The sequence below is a fragment of the Palaemon carinicauda genome, chromosome 5, assembly GCF_036898095.1.
Source record: "Palaemon carinicauda isolate YSFRI2023 chromosome 5, ASM3689809v2, whole genome shotgun sequence".
NCBI classification, from domain to species: domain Eukaryota; kingdom Metazoa; phylum Arthropoda; class Malacostraca; order Decapoda; family Palaemonidae; genus Palaemon; species Palaemon carinicauda.
In genome coordinates this window covers 100,104,693-100,122,192 of record NC_090729.1, presented here as the reverse complement: position 1 = coordinate 100,122,192, position 17,500 = coordinate 100,104,693, and the positions used below count along the sequence as shown (strand labels likewise).

Genomic DNA, 17,500 nt, shown 5'->3' with positions numbered 1-17,500 from the left:
TCTTCAGGTTTATCGATCCCTGCCGTTGTTCATGCTACTATAGATTATTATGATGAAGCTGGGGGAATTGAAATAAAAGCGTTTGTTTTCATTTCATCTCTATTTATTTTGTGCATACATATTCCACTCCTTACTCTACAAAGTCTGTGCTACAAAAATAATGTTCCTTTATTCTTTCTTAAATATCGATTGAATCAAACTAACAAGGCATAGACATCAAAGTGCAATGTTCATTTAATGAGACCTGGAGCTGATGTGCTGATTGTACTTCGAGATAGTGAGAAAGTGACAGGCGATTCGGTGACAAGATATACATATAACGAAAACTGATTTAGTAGTTATCAGTTTGTTTGTTTACTTTCTACTTGAACTTCCATCAAGAAAAAATCATTAATAAATGACTACCAAAATTCAATACCTAGTCATCACAGAGTTGTGAATAGTTGTCAACACCATCATATTCTAAAATTTCCTACAAATATTGTGGAGTCATTTATCTGGAGAATAAACTAATTTTAACTAGATAGAATATCAATCAAAACTCACATCTTAACATATATGAGTAGGATACTTCTCCTTACAGCGTTGTCACAATTTATAAAGACTAAACTTATCTTAGTAATTCTTTTAAGATTGTATTTTTCTTTGAAATGTTTTCCCTTTGATTATTCTCTGAAAACGGTTTTGGAATAGCTCCAACAAAAGACTAAAAACTGACTCATTGGACCTCAAAGAAAACTACGCTCACTCTTACAAGGACTCACATGTCCGGCCTTCTTTTTCCGTATTTTCATTGCTAATTTCCAATGACATCACATTACAGAAGGCTGTATGCAATCGTTGGCTACCTTACCACAAACAAATATTTATAAGCAATATATTAACTTACACCAATAAATAAGAAAATAAGCTGAGATCACCGGTATGGCTAAACAAGTCTACAAAAATTCAGTTGCATTGCATGTCTGACTCTTCCTTGACTTGAAAGCACAAATATCAATATATGTAAATTTATCATCCAAAGGTTCGGTGATAAATAAAGCAGACAATCAATGCTTAAGTATAATGAGGAAGGAATAGCTCTTTGGCGGAAGTGAATTAGACTACGTACATTACTAAAGAAAATCTTTTAAGTCTGAAATTAAAATATACAATTTTTTTCTAAAATTCAAAAAAAAATCCTTTTCAAACACTTTACTGTAAATTTATAAAAAAGAAAAAAAAAACCTATATGAGGTGTATCTTAAGTGCACTCAAGTAAGCATTACTTAATCCAGATAAATTTCAAACGCTAAAAAAAAAAAAAAAAAAAAAAAAAATAAACGTATATGAGGTGTATCTTAGGTGTACTCAAGTAAGCATTACTTAATCCAGATAAATTTCAAACCCTAAGGACTTCAATTTAGAACTCTAATTTTCTAAAAAACACAAATCTTTTAGGCAAATGAGTAGACTACTATTTAACATGTGCAAAAGGGACTAACCATGAATTAACAGGAAAATCAATAGCTCCGTCTAAACAAAGCAATAAGGAATTCTTTTCTAAGTGTGTTGATTCACTCAGAGAAAGAACACAAAGTATAGTTATACAAACGTCCCTGATGAAACTAAAAGACTACTCTATTGCGGAATCTTAAGAATAATAAGATTTGATTGGTGTTCAGCGAATAAGAAGAAATCTTTGGCGTTTCGAAAACACAGGATGGCAAGATCAAAGAAGATAAGACATCTTCAACTGGGAATAATACAGCAGGATTTAGACCCGTTATAGTCCAATCATTCTCATATAAGCTTAATGTTGCTGCCTCTCAAAACAACTTGTACTTTTAGTCTACAAAAATAAAAATAAGAAAGATGATGATGCTCGATGGTTCAACTGTCCTGATTACACACAGCCTATTGGTTCCTGAAGAAAGCAGCTGACGAGCTTGTGCTGAGCCTCAGAGAGTAAGTGTCCCATAAAGACATAACATAATGGCAGGAAGAAAGTTATCTGATCCACTGTCTCCTTCCCTTTTCACTTAGATGTTTTTCACTTATCCAACTTTTTGTTGATTATGATAAGAATGAAATTGTTATTAAGTATTTACAATATTTGTGACAAACAAAAGCAGCAATTGCACTAGACCGTGAGCATTTACAATAATAAATAATGATTTTGCAAAACAGAATCTTCTCACCCTCTTGCATATCACTAGTTTCGGGACTAATAATTATCTTATTGCATAAACAGAGTTGACCGCATCTTGTGAGGCAACATTGCTTTATTAATGACCAACGACTTGTCTCCAATTCACAAGTATAAAGATGTGATTCCACGAAACCTTCATGCCTCGTCCATTTCATCAATTTTAGCGGAATCTTCCTTTTTGACATCATCCTCTTCCTTCCTTTCGCTCTCCTTCTTTATTCCTTTGTTTTCTGTGTCTTCGTCTAATTTTCTTCTTTTCACACTTAAGTCTTGCGCCTCTAGTTCTTCCTCATCCTCTGTTTCTTCCTTTATTACCTTAGAATCCAGGTCAACCTCTATATCATCCTGATCATCTTTGGTTAAGTTATAATCGTTGGGCACTCCTGCCGATTTAAGGAACTGTCGAGCATGAGCCACCATTAACTCGCGAGCCTGGGCGTGTGCCTGAGCATGTGCCTGGGCCTGGGCATGGGCACTTGAAAGATTGATGGGCGTCAGAGTTAGATCATGACCGAGAAATTGCGAGTACTGTGGAAGGGAAAGAAGGTTGGCTGGGAGGAGAGGTGGGGGTGGGGGCCGACTTAGTATCCTGCTGGAGGAGGTCGTCTTGTGATGGAGGGAGAGGTTCAGAGCAGCCACCGATACGGGTGAAAGCGGAAGTTGCCGATGGGGCGAAGGCAGCCTTGGGGGAAGTGTTGGAGATGTCGAGGCTACCCTTGTGGGAGACAGAACCGCCTCCAACGGCAAGCCACGGGTGATACCTGTGTTGGTGTCCGAAGGAGTTACTTGAACGGTGGCGCAATGGCTGGTTCTGGAGTTGATAGAAGTGGGAGTAGTGCTGCGGGTAATGCTGGAGGAGGAGGAGGCCGTTGCTGACGCCGAAGCTGGTGGTAGATGGGCAGGAGGGGAGGGGGAGCGAGGCATATCTGGACTGGACAGAGCCTCGGAGAAGGGCGATGTTGTCCTCGGCGAGTTTTGGAGTTGATCGTCGGATGAATATGGTCGAAGAACATTCAGCTGTTGGTGGCGCCTCCATTTGGCCCGTCTGTTGGAAAACCATACCTGTCAGAAACCAGGGAAAAGTTACTTTTAGCTACCCACTACCAGGCAAAGCGAAATCTGCATAGCAGTTAAAGGAGAAAAGGAAAACTCAGTTCAGATTGATGCTGGATATGTTGTTACAGTACTTGGCCGTGCAAAATAGTGCTTTTATAACAAGATGCTAGAGTATGACGATGTGCTCAATAAAGGTATGGACTTTCATTTAGTAATAGTTGTATGGCTATGTGCAAATAACAATGCAAAAAAAAAATAATACTATGAAATTAGGTAAATTGCAGGACTGAATTTATATAGAATAGGTGTTTTTTCAGATTTTATTCATTTGACTGAATTCAGGTAATACTACACATTAACTCAAGGAGCATAAATCACTATGCGCAACGTCAGATAAAAGAAAAGGTAAGAATCAGTCATACAAATGTTAAAGGGAGTATCTTTGAAGCCTGAAACAACATCTTGCATTTTTCAAATAAATTTCATTTGTGAGAAAAAGAATCTAATATGATACGTGGCCCCATGTCACTGAAAACTCTTGTTGCGATATTTTGTAAAATATTCGAGAACAAATGTTTGGCTGCATGTAAATGCAAGGGTGTACAAGTACGTACACACAAACACACACACACACTATATATATATATATATATATATATATATATATATATATATATATATATATATATATATATATATATATATGCATCATCACCATCATCATCAGCCATTACTATTCCACTGCAGAACAAAGGCCGAAAACATGTATTTCCACTTGCATCTGTTCATGGTCTTTCTATGGCAGTCCACACCTGCAAATTTTCTTAGTTCGTCAATGCTCGTCGAATCTCCCTTCCCCTGCTTCTTTTGCGATCTCTAGGGTCCCATTCGTTCCGTCCATCTACTATCTTTCATTCTCATTATATGTCCTGCCCATGTCCATTTCCTTTCGTTACATATTATTAGAATATCGTTCACCTTAGTTTCCTTTCGTATCCATGTTGCTCTTTTTCTGTCTCTTAGTGTTATTCCAATCTTTATTCTTTCCATAGGTCTCTGAGTTGCAACTAGCTTATGTTCTAAGGATTTAGTAAGGCTCCAAATTGCCGTTCCATAAGTTAATGCTGGTAGGACCATCTGATTAAATGCTTTTCATTTTAGAGAACGTGGCCTTTTACCTTCACAAATTTCATTTTATTTACCAAAGGCTCTCCATCACATGTTTAACCTTCTTTAAATTTCGGTCTCATGTCCTGAGGAAACACAGTCCTTAGTATGTATACTCATTAACAATCCCTATAGATACATCCATAACCCTTATTCGTTGTCTCTCGCCCTTTTCAATGAATATTATCTCAGTTTCACTCATATTCATTTTCAGTACTACATTTTTGCTTTTCTATTTATCATCTTTTGCAATTCCTCGCATGCTTCACTAAATAGAACTATGTAATCGGCAAACCTTAAGTTGTTAACGTATTACCCATTAGCATTAATTCCAACATTTTCTCAATCTAAATTCTTAAAAAATTCTCCTGGGCAAGCTATGAATAATTTAGGAGAGATGGGGTCTTCCTGTCTAACTACTGTATCAATCGGTGTTTTCTCAATACCTTTATGTAATTTTAGAATTGCTGTACTAGCCGTTATTTTCAAATAGTCTTACATTAGATTCATCTATTCCTTGTCTTTGAAGGGCTCACATTGCTGCTGAAGATTTGACAAAATCAATAGTTTTCTCGTAGTCTATAAATGCCATACATAGTGGTTTGTCATACTCTGTTGATTATTCCTTTAGCTGGTTAATTGGATGGATATGGTCAGTTGTAGAATACCTGCTTCTAAATCCTGCCTGCTCTTGGTTGATTAAAGTCTAGCTGTCTTTCTATTCGTACCAAAATGATCTCGTAAATATTTTACATATTACTGAGAGAGAACTTATTGGGCACTAAATTTTCAGGCCTTTTAAGCCCTATTCACACGATCATGCATGCTCGACAGGCAAACAGTGATACCAGACCTCAATAGGTAGTGGGAATGATGGTTGAGGACGTCAGAAGCGGGAAAATCACAGACAGGGATCTGGCAGCCCTGTTTGTTGCCAGATCCCTGCCTGTGGTTTGCCCGCTTCTAACGTCATCAACCCTTATTCTCACTACCTATTGTGGTCTGGTATCACTGTTTGCCCATTGAGCATGTTAGATCGTGTGCAAAGGGTTTTATGTCTACCTGTTTGTGAATTAGCATAATGATAAAATTTTTCCATGCTATAGGTATTTACTATTAGGAAATCTCCTCCATCTATTATTAAGTTAATTGTTTGGTCATCTTCTCATGCTGTATTGCCTCTTTTCATGCCTTTTAATGATTTCTTTACTTCTCTTACCGTTACATTTGATACCGGCTCAGCTATTTCATAATTTCCATTAGCAACGTTATTTCTTATATCAATATTGTGTAGCATTGTAAAGAAACCCTCTGTACTTTTTATCACTCCATTTCTTGCGTTAATAACATTTCCATTTTCTTCTTTGAAAACAAACATCTTTTGGCACCCTTTTAAAATCTTCTTTTCATCATATATATATATATATATATATATATATATATATATATATATATATATATATATATATATAATATATATATGTATGTATGTATGTATGTATGTATATATATATATATATATATATATATATATATATATATATATATATATATATGTGTGTGTGTGTGTGTGTGTATCACTAACACTAGTGATTTAAATCAATGTAAATATCAACCACAATGGCATTTGACACCGAATTCAATCTTGGGAATATATATCCACTGGAATTCATTTTATAGACCTTAAAATGAATTCCAGTAGAATTCGGTAATAAATACCATTGTGGTTCATATTTACATAGACTGAAATCACGAGTGTTAGTGATATATATTCATCATGAATAACAACGTGTTACAAACTCACAATTCAGCTATCATGGTGGAGATGAGTTTATTTCAAGTCTATGAACAGATTCCTGAATTCGACAGGAATATGTACGGTGACTTGTGATAAACTCATATCTCTCTTGATAGCTCAGTTGGTAGAGTCCTCGCAGGCATGGTTTTCGGCTAAATAGGCAGGGGTTCGAATCCCTGCCCAGCTAGAAGCTATTACCATAGAATGAATTCCAGTGGTTATATATTCCCAAGATAGAATTCGGTATTAAATGCCGTTGGGGTTGATATTTACACACACACACACACACACACACACATATATATATATATATATATATATATATATATATATATATATATATATATATATATATATATATATATATATATATATGAAGTCTCGTCACACTAGTGATTTCCGTTACCTTAGCTTTGGAAACCAAAGTGCCAAGTTTCAAATGAGACGTGTGCTCATTATCAATGTGGATATTGCGAGAAAAAAAATAGACCTTTGATGGCTAATGGCGATCCATTTACTACTCTTATATATGTCCAAAATGAAGTTATACCATGATCGCTTTGACTATGCTTAGTGTGAAATAGTATAAAATTTAGACTTAGAGGTTTGATGATTCATATGCTAATAGTTTAATGCAGGAATATTCGTACGTAAGAAGAGTGAATTATTTGAAGATTTTTATTTACTTTCAAAGAGCCCTCTTTTCGGGAGAGCGACCCATGCATTAGAAAGTTTACCTATGCAAATGAGAGTTTATGAAAGGGATGTTCATCTATGGCTAAACAAGCACATGAACTGAAGAAGGCATTCGTGGACTATTATAGATGAGTGTATGAACACTACTGAATTTCATTTAAGATCGAATTTTTGCCCACACAAAATATTCAAAGAAGGGTGTAACGAAAATTAGGCAGTCGCGTATCATGATGTTCCACGGATTTAACATCAAGAACTAATGTGATATCCAACTCTTATAGCTATGCTTTCTGAAGAAAGCTTTCCATCTTTCTAAATTCTTCTCTATCTCAGTTGATTTTCTCTTTCCTCCCCAAAGATGTGTCTTCTTATCTACGACTTGAATATCATTAAAAATTTAGCCATTGGGCTTAGGTGGGATATCTTTTCTGGCCTATTGACGATCGATGTCTTTTCCCCATTCTGATCAAATCTTGGGCAGACAAAAACACAATCCCTTAATCAAAATTATTACAAATTGTCCTAATTGGTGGGAGCAGAATGTTTTCTATTTTCTATGTGAGTTGTGTATCCCATGTATTGTCTCACTAAGCACGCATATCCATTCCCTCCTTCTTTCCCTGCATCAATGCATCCAGCCAGCGCTTTCAACAAGCAGTAACACACCTGAACCCTTGCCTCTGACAGCAGCGTCTTCTCGGCCAGACGTTCCCTGGTGGCCAGATCTGGGTAATGAGTCTTCTCAAATTCCTTCTCAAGTTCTTCCAACTGGTCTGTGCTGAAGGTGGTGCGATTCCGTCGAAATCTGACTTCGTTCGATAAAGAACTTGAACTCAGGCCGGAAGAGGAACTCATGTGACTATGGTGGTGCTGCTGGTCACGGTTCGATGGCGACGACCCTGCAACCATGCACACAATTATTTGGTAATTAAAAGCCGCTTACATAGAACAATACATATGAGCATTAAAATGTACTAATGCATGCACTTAGGTGCGATATAAACTTTAGTTTATCAATAAATTTAATCAAGCTGACAAAATAACTGCAAAATAAATGCATATATTCATTAATTATAGAAAACTACTTGGGGTAATTTTTAAAAGATTTCTTTATACTCCAAAACCATTTAAGAAATTTACCAATGACAAATTCATATCAGTCATATCTACCAAAATTTTTAAATTAGACTTCATGAAACCACCATTTCAAACACGTGATGTTTGTTCATTTGCTATACAGTAGATCTCATTTGCAATAAAGATTGGTGCATTTTTTTTTTTTTTGCCACAGAGTACTATTCCTTGTTTTGCATTATTATCTCTCTCTCTCTCTCTCTCTCTCTCTCTCTCTCTCTCTCTCTCTCTCTCTCTCTCTCTCTCTCTCTCTCTCACCTTCACCATCGGAATGGGCGTCGGTAGGCGAGGCGGCATCCTTTGAGAAGCTGCCGCTGTGATTTGTGGGGTCTGCTGTCATAGGCAGGGCAGTACTTGAGAACGGGTTCAGAAGGGCTGGATTGGCCCAGGGAAAAGCATAAGGGTTGTAGAGGCCATAACCAGCAGCCCTGGCAAACTCTGCCGCTGCTCTTTCAGCCGCTCGATTTCTGTCGAACCAAAGGTTAATGAAAAAAGAAAGTCAGATTTTATTGCGTGACTTTGAAAGATATCAGTGCTTTAAAAATGCTTCTGTAAAAACAAATGATAATACCAGTTGACTTTAATAGTTTATGATAAACAGGAAAAAGACTATTTTTAGAAATTAAACACAATGGAAAAAAGTTTTGACGGGGCTCTGCTCTGTCCCCAAGTATACAATCGTAACTATTTTGGAGCCGATTATTCGTTTCGCTAAAGAATTCTTTGTCTGTAAAACATGGAATGACTCAGTCAAGCTCTAAATCTATATGCTGAATGAGAGAAGATTCTCACCTGTTTTTTGAAAATCCATCAGAAGGTAAAATTGATGGTTGTAATAAACTTTATAAGAATATTAAATCTCTGGCATAACTCTAGAATAAGAGCAAATGCCCCAGAATTACTAGAATGAAGCTGAGTTTCATGAATTGCTTATCTACCAAAATCTGTCTGCAGTTTTGTTTCCTACTGAGAAAGGGTTAATCATAAAAGAGTCAGAGGATGAGAATATCTTCCGTGGTTACCTGAGGATTCTGTTGATGGAAGAGACCGAGGGAGCCGTAGAGTTTGTGCAGACGTTTTCCGAGATGAGTTTTTCTCTGATTTCCCAGGCGAAGATGGTCGGGTTTTCTCTCTTGTATTGCTCGATCTTATTCACAACCTGAGGAGTCGCCACCTTGGGCTTCGATCCTCCGATCATCCCCGGTGGTCGAAGTGAGCCTGCAAAGAGGGAGAAATTAAGCGGGGTTCATGATGCATAAGAGACATTTCACGTGGCTAAAATGCAAAGCCATAAAGGGTAACGACATTGTTGTCACAGTACTGTATAACAAGGATAACAAAAGTAATACTATCAATAGTAACAGTAAGGTAAATAGTCATCAAGCACATACATATGTGCATCCATACATACATACATACATGCATACATACATACTTGAAAATTGTTGACACAGTAACATTCCCCATTAACTATTATGAAAAGAATAATATATAAATAACTTTGAACAACTTCAGCTGATTAGCTTAGAATGGAATCAACGCTTCTGAATGAAGAATATTTCCATTCCAAAATTTCACTTTACACTAAATAGTAACGATTATTTGATCAAAGACGCTTATTACACTTTGGTGTTTAAGTTTAGAGTTTTGAAAAGTAAAAACTTTTTTGTGTTCATTGCACTTAAAAACGGAAACATACCAACATGGAAGTGAAGTACAGACTACAAGAGAGAAACCAACCGAAAGGGGAAGATGGTATTTGAATTGTTTTGACAAGGAACACTGTGAAGACGGCAACACAACTTACTGGGATTAAAAATTTTCGCCTTAAAAAAAGTATTATTGTCATTCAATGAATTCACTCTTCACTTATAAAATGGAATTTGATCACACAATCTACAGCATAGGTTGACCAAGGCGAAAGTTTTCACATTGATCTGAAGAGGTTTGTCAAACCATTTGGAATAGCTAGGCCTCTTCTGCTTGTCAAAAGAACAAGACCTTAATCTAACTTATCATCAATCAAATTGCCCTATTATTTAGTTCGGTAATTGTTGATTGGGTAACTTCATTTAAAGATATGTAAACAAATAAAATTTGTTTATGAAGATTTTATAACACTTAAAATGTTCGCTCGAACTTCAATATTCATTTTAAACAGACTAATGTTTCATTTTGAAATCATATCGCTTCATCATTAATATCAAGTCTTCTATCTATCCAGTTTCAATTATACTTCATAAAAATTACTTATTTCAGCTTTCAAATTAATTTACTGTTAAATTGATATATAAAAACCTGTAAAACATGAAGTGATGAGGCTTACAAGCGTAACCTAAGAAAGTGCAAATAATAATGAAACATGAAACATTACATTAGATAAGCATGTTTCTATTGGTTTTCATCCAGCTAATAAGTTTTAAGAATCTAGCTGATTAATATGAGGAGCCCAACAAAGATAGTCAGTCAGTCTACTCGTACAGAATTGCATAAGAATTGATCAGTATATTACCGAGGAGTTTGCTCACTGCGCCTTGCTGGGATACCATCTGTTGAGCGAGTTCATACTGACGAAGGGAGGGTAACGAGTACCTCGTAAGATCTAAAGGTGACGCTGGCGAAGCTGCAGAAGGTGAAGAGGAAGATGATATACTGCTACGGGTATACAGATCCCTCAACGCTGCCGGGACAGAACCTGTAGAAATTAAATTGGTAGGTTCACGTCACTACTTATTCAACCAATTAAGTACTTTTTCCAAAGTTTTACAAACCCTAAAGATTTAACGATACCTTTTCCCATTTATGGAAAAGTAATTCATAAATTTCACATCCTTAACATTTATTTATTCTCTGTGATTTATTATCCTTTATAAAAGTTTTTATTTTCTTTACTCATCATCCTAATGTTTATGAAATTTCATCCTGATAGGGGACTCAAGTTGGGAGCCAATGCAGTAGGTAACATAAGCTGCCATGACAGGAAGCGTTAAGATTGAGCACGATCATAACCTAATTCAATGACGAACCTCGAATGCAGAGAGACAAGTTGCTATGTTTCCGTGTTTTATTTTCTTTGTAAATCTAGTAATGCTAAAGTATATGTGTTTCCTTTCGTCACTAGAAAGTGTTGATTTGTTTATCTGGTTATCGGTCTTTTTTAAAAAAAAGAATTGATCGCATCTCTCTTGCTCTGTGCAAAAACTTTGGCTTTTGCTTAGGCAACAAGGTGAAACTAAGTAAGAATCGATGTGGCTAAAGAACTACAGAAAACTGGCGCTTTCCCATAAAGAAAAAGAAAAAAAAAGAAATCAGTTAACGATAACGTTAGAATTATTTGATCTCTGAAAGAAAGCGAATCTTCTAAACAATTATCAGATTATTATTATTATTATTATTATTATTATTATTATTATTATTATTATTATTATTATTATTATTATAATTATTATTATTATTGTTATTATTATTATTATTATTACTAGCTGAGCTACAACCCTAGTTGGAAAAGCAAAATGCTATAAGCCAAGGGCTCCAACAGCGAAAAATAGCCCAGTGAAGAAAGGAAATAAGGAAATAAATAAACGCTATAAGTAATGAAAATTGTAATAAAATATTTTAAAAACATTAACAACGTTAAGACCGATATTTGATATATAAAATATAAAATGACTAATGTAAGCCTGTTCAACATAAAAACATTTGCTGCGGGTTTGAACTTTACAAGTTCTACCGATTCAACTATCCGATTAGGAAGATCATTCCACAACTTGGTCACACCTGGAATAAAACTTCTAGAGTACTGTGTAGTATTGAGCCTCATGATGGAGAAGGCCTGGCTATTATAGAATTAACTGCCTGTTTAGTATTACGAACAGGATGGAACTATCCGAGAAGATCTGAATGTAAAGGATGGTCAGAATTATTGAAAATCTTATGTAACAGGCATAATGAACTAATTGAACGACGATGCTAGAGATTAATATCTAGATCAGGAATAAGAAATTCAATAGACCGTAAGCATCATTTACATTACCAGAGTGTCGTATAAGTTTTTTCCCTTAGGGGAAAGGGGTTAATCTTGAAAGAATATTACACAAAAAACTAGTTTCTTCAATTACTCAAAAAACAAATTCCACAGATTAAATAGACGAGTTTAATTTCCAGAAAATAAGAGATGGTTATAGCCTTCCTTAATTGGATTTCACACGCCTGTTGGCTTCACCAATTCTGAGGAGTACTTCCTCCATCGACATTTTCATTTTTTTTTTCTTTCATCATTGAGACATTTCTATTTCCCTTTTGTATGATGAGATATTTCTTGAACACTATTTAAAATATAGTGGTAAGCCTATATATATATTGATGAAGGCCGACGTGCTGCGAATAAAGATTTTACGTGGAGTATACGGTTGCCGAGGCTTGCTAAAATGAACCCATCTGGGAAGGGATAAACGTGAAAGGGACTGTGTAAAAATGTACAAAATGCGTTTCGTAGCGCTTGACAAATCGGCAAATCGTTTACTACTTTGCGTTGGCCGATGTAAGAGCAATCTAAATACTCACTAAGTAAGCAGATGCTTAATATGCTAATGTTTCTCAATAACGTCAAAGAACTGTGAAGACGATTACCCTCAGCATTTTGTTCTCTAATTGTTGACACAAGTGTCCATTGGAAAGTGATCGACGGTCTTTGAGTAGTCTACATAACTCCTGGCCATGAATGTAATGAGACCAAGTGCAGGAATGTATGATATCCATGTGGTTGGATATACAGGCGTCATATTCATTGTGACAAGGGCGCCAATTATCTGGAGAATTGACCGAAAAATAACTAAAAACGCTATTAAAACTTGATTATTTTTCCGTTTCTTTTTATAGATCGAACTTTTTTAGTGTTACGTTTTTATTAAATGCAGACGATAAGAAAGATAACTGTGAATATTAATGAGTAACTTTTTCAGTAATTACCAGTCTTCAGTACCGGTAAAAAATAAAACATAGTATTTGCAGCATAAAGCATTTTTGTTGTATAACAAAGCAGAAAACCTCTGCAAATCTCAAACATTCTTCGAGACCTCTATTCGAGGATGACGAGATCTGAATTATCAAAGAACATCATTTGGAAGATCTCACTTTGTGTGGCTGGGAAATAATTTGAACATATAGAAATGTAAAATATATATATATATATATATATATATATATATATATATATATATATATATATATATATATATATATGATGAACTGGAAGTACAACGAAATGTAAAGATGCTTCTATGATTTACTAAAACGTAAACGTAAACGGGAACAATTTTCATTCTCGTTTTCTTTGCTGTGGGGTTACGCTAACTAGGGACTGGAAAAAAAAGGAAGATGGTCTGTTCACGTTCGTATCTTACTGCCCACCTATGCAAAAGGGAAGGAAGGGTCTTCGTCCAGAGAGGAGACGATCAGTCTCTGCCTTCATTTCCCTTACTCCATCAGATGCGGCATCTTCATATCATTACGAGATTCACAATTTAGCAAAATTGCCGCTTCAAGTATCACAATTGATAGGTAAACTCTCCGTTAACACTTTTGATAGATTCCTTTTAAATTACTTTTGCATCTATGTTGTCTCGGTTTGACCCTACCTTACCACATACCAGGCCGATGAGTAATTTTCCAAATAGGCCCCCTATTTACACCATTATTGGAAGAGATGACGACCATATTCAATTTGATAACCCCGATATTTTGTGTCCTCTAACTCAGATGGCTACGTCATGAAAATGATGGATCTCGGATCCCGGCTTGTACAATTTAGGATAATTTCATGTAATCAGTCATTCTGTCTGCACACACACCCGCTTGTCAGTCATCACAGGTACCGAGGAAGGTGAGGGAAAAGTTGACCCTCTTTAGATGTTGGGAGGACGTGTTTTCTGGGAAAGGTTTGGACCAATTCAGCAGGACGTCTGGACGTGTCTGCTCATGCACATCCGAGTCCCTCCCTCCCTCGATCACGCATATTATCTGTATTTTATGTGACTTCCTCTCGCTCTCTCCTAGTTTCATTCTTTGCACAATTCGAACATAAATGTGAAGAGAAAAAACTTCTATTGAGTCTTTTTCTTTCTACAGGACTATATTTGGAAATCTTTTATCTCTGAAGTCTTTGCCATTCCTATTGATAACATCGATTTTAATACCAAATCCAGTCAAAATTACATATTCAATATTGAGGGATCTTATTAAAATAATACAGACTTGTGACTGATATATTCGGTTTTTGTGCATAACTCGGTTCAAATAAAATGATTGAGATAGTATAATTGGTCATCAGTAGATTCATCGCCTTCATATTTTGCGGTAATCTCTTTCATCTTGCACCTGCACACAATGGAAAACAAATCCGTAAAACAACAATCTTGATGTTTATCAAATAAGGCTCCCTTTCCCCCGCCAAAAAAAAAAAAAGTTAAAAAAAAGCGGAAAATAATCTGAGCTGAAAAGAAAACCAAAGTGGCTTACATCAAATGATTCTGCTGGGAGTCAATCAAGACAACACTGACATACTAATCACAATACGAAAGAATGAGAGCTGGAATTCATCAAATGCACTGATGTTCAGATTGAGGGTTGATAGTAGCAATCCTTCTTCTATCCATCTATCATATCCTCTGTCAGAGAACAGTCATATGTATTCTGAATGCCGAACCTACAGACTTGTGTCTAGCACATCAGCCATCAATCCTGAGAAAAGCGATTCTCCGTAATCATACTCGATTTTTCTAGTCCAGGTTCAACCCTTGAGTAGAAATTTAAATTTATTTTCAAAATTATTCGAAAATTATATATTTTGACCTTTACTTATCTTTGAGCTACATAATCATGAGTTTGTCTGCGATTTTGTATAGTTAACCATTGTGAGTAATTACTATTTACAAAATTTCTGATTTGGCATTTGATAATATCAATGTTGACACAGAGATTTTATGGATCATAACACCATCAGAAATTGTTATCGGTTGGGTATTCCAGTAATTCCTATTAAGTAGTAGGGTATTCTAGTAATTCCTATTAAGTATTAGGGTATTCTAGTAATTCCTATTAAGTAGTAGGAAATAGAACTGTAAACCAACTACAGAATCCTGACATCAATTGCTCACAATCACGTAATCATCGGAGAGTTCATAGTCTGGGAATTATTTCATTCCTAATAACATTATGCATACCATCTGGAGCGAATTTTGCCATGAATGTCTCTATTCCATATGAACAGTTCGTGCGTGTCCTTTAGGAGACTTCGAATAGTTACTAGTCTACTGCAGAACAAAGGCCTCATACATGTCTTTATTCACGTCTAAGATTTGGCCACTTCATCACAGTACTAGCCATAGCAGATTAGTGATGGTGGGAGACTTTAGTCTGATCGCTGTCAACAAACCGACCTAGTATGGGTGGCTCTGACTAGTACAGCCTTGCTGTTCAGCGTGATACAGAAACCCTTTCCCCACAATAACGCATCCCCATTCAAAAGGGATATACATACATAAGTATATATATATATATATATATATATATATATATATATATATATATATATATATATATAACATATGAAAGAATCCAAAGGATTTCTATACAGTGTTATACATCGTTATTATTATTATTATTATTATTATTATTATTATTATCAAATGCAAAACTACAACCCTTGTTGGAAAAGCAGGATGCTATGAGCCCAGGAGCTCCAACAGGGAAAATAGCCCAGTGAGGAAAGGAAATAAAGAAAAAGTAAATATTTTAAGTATTGTAACATCATTAGAATAAATATTTCCAATAAAAACTATAAAACTTTAACAAAACAAGAGGAAGAGAAACTAGATAGAAGTGTGCACGAGAGTACCCTCAAGCAAGAGAACTCTAACCCAAGACAGTGGAAGACAGAGGCTATGGCACTACCCAAGACTAGGGAACAATGATTTGATTTTGGAGTGTCCTTCTCCTAGAAGAGCTGCTTACCATAGCTGAAGAGTCTCTTCTACCCTTACCAAGAAGAAAGTGGCCATTGAAGAATTACAGTAGAGTGGTTAACCCCTTGGGTGAAGAAGAATTGTTTGGCAATCTCAGTGTTGTCAGGTGTATGAGGACAGAGGAGAATCTATAAAGAATAGGCCAGACTATTCGGTGTCTGTGTAGACAAAGGGAAAGAACCGTAACCAGAGAGAAGGGTCCTATTTAGTACTGTCTGGCCAGTCAAAGGACCCCATAACTCTCTAGCAGTAGTATCTCAACGGGCGGTTGGTGCCCAGGCCAACTTACTTCCTTGTAGAAATAATGAAACACCTAAGCCAGTACCAAACATAACAGTAGGAGAAGTAAAGAAAGCATTAAAAGGCATGAAAAGGGGTAAAGCAGCAGCAGAAGATGGCCTAACAGTTGAATTCACAATAAATGGAGAAGATTTAATCGTAGTAAAACACGCAAAACTTTATACAAAATGTCTGCAAGAATATTCTATATCTACAGTTCGGAAAAATTTATTATCATACAAATGCACAAAAGGGGAGACACAAAAGATCTGAAAATTACTGCCCAAAAAGTTTACTCTCCGAAATTTATAAAATATTTACAAAGATCATATTAGGCAGACTAAAAAGACAGATAGACTTTAATTAACTTAAAGAGCAGGCAGAATTTAGAAGTGTGTATTCAATAACTTAACTAACAATGTAACTAACCAACTGATGAAAAAATCACAGGGCATAAGAAACCACTAGGTATAGCATATAAAGACTATGAAAAAGCTTTTAATTCTGTAAAAACTTCAGCAGTAATGAAACCTTTTTAGGACAAGGAATAGATGAATCTTGTGTTAGAACACTTAAAGATACCTATACGGGAGGTACGGCAATCCTAAAACTACATAAAGATAGTGAGAAAATTCCAATTTAAAAAGGAGTTGAACAGGCAGACTCTATATCTCCTAAACTATTCATAGCATGACTATATAAGAAGAATTTAGATTGGGAAAATGTAGGAATTAACATAGAAAGCAAAAATGTAGGACTCAAAATGAATATTAGTAACATCAAGATATTATTCAATAAGAATACATCAAATAAGGGTGGATGAACCTTTCAAAATTGTTAATGGATATACTTACTTAGGAAAGATAGTAAATGTTTCTCCAGGACATGAGACCGAAATTAAAAGAAAAATATCCACGGGATGGAGAGCTTTTGGTAAACCAAATAAGATTATGAAAGGTAAAATGCCACTGTTTCTAGAAAGAAAAGTCTTTCATCAGATGTTCCTGCCAGTATTAAATTAAGCATTGGAAATTTACAGCCTTACTGGAGCTTTAGAACATAAGTTAGTTACAACTCAAAGAGCTATGAAAGGATAATGATGAGAATAACCCTCAGAGACAGATAAAGAGCAACATTGATGCAACAGCAAACTAAACG

At 35.6% G+C, this 17,500-nt stretch overlaps 1 protein-coding gene across 3 annotated transcripts in view; it reads right to left on the bottom strand.

The window, feature by feature from the left end:
* Positions 1-116: 116 nt before the first annotated feature.
* LOC137641379 (paired box protein Pax-6-like) overlaps positions 117-17,500 on the bottom strand; it is an 83,518-nt gene continuing 66,134 nt past the window's right edge. For 2 of the 3 annotated variants that reach the window (XM_068373887.1, XM_068373886.1), the window contains 5 exons: positions 10,555-10,737; positions 9,065-9,260; positions 8,301-8,509; positions 7,575-7,807; positions 117-3,253 (listed from right to left, as the gene is read on the bottom strand). In XM_068373887.1, the coding sequence (XP_068229988.1) occupies positions 2,327-3,253; positions 7,575-7,807; positions 8,301-8,509; positions 9,065-9,260; positions 10,555-10,737 (1,748 nt within the window). In that variant the 3' untranslated portion in view covers positions 117-2,326. The remainder of the gene's footprint in view (positions 3,254-7,574; positions 7,808-8,300; positions 8,510-9,064; positions 9,261-10,554; positions 10,738-17,500) is intronic. The other variant, XM_068373888.1, reaches the window with a different exon arrangement.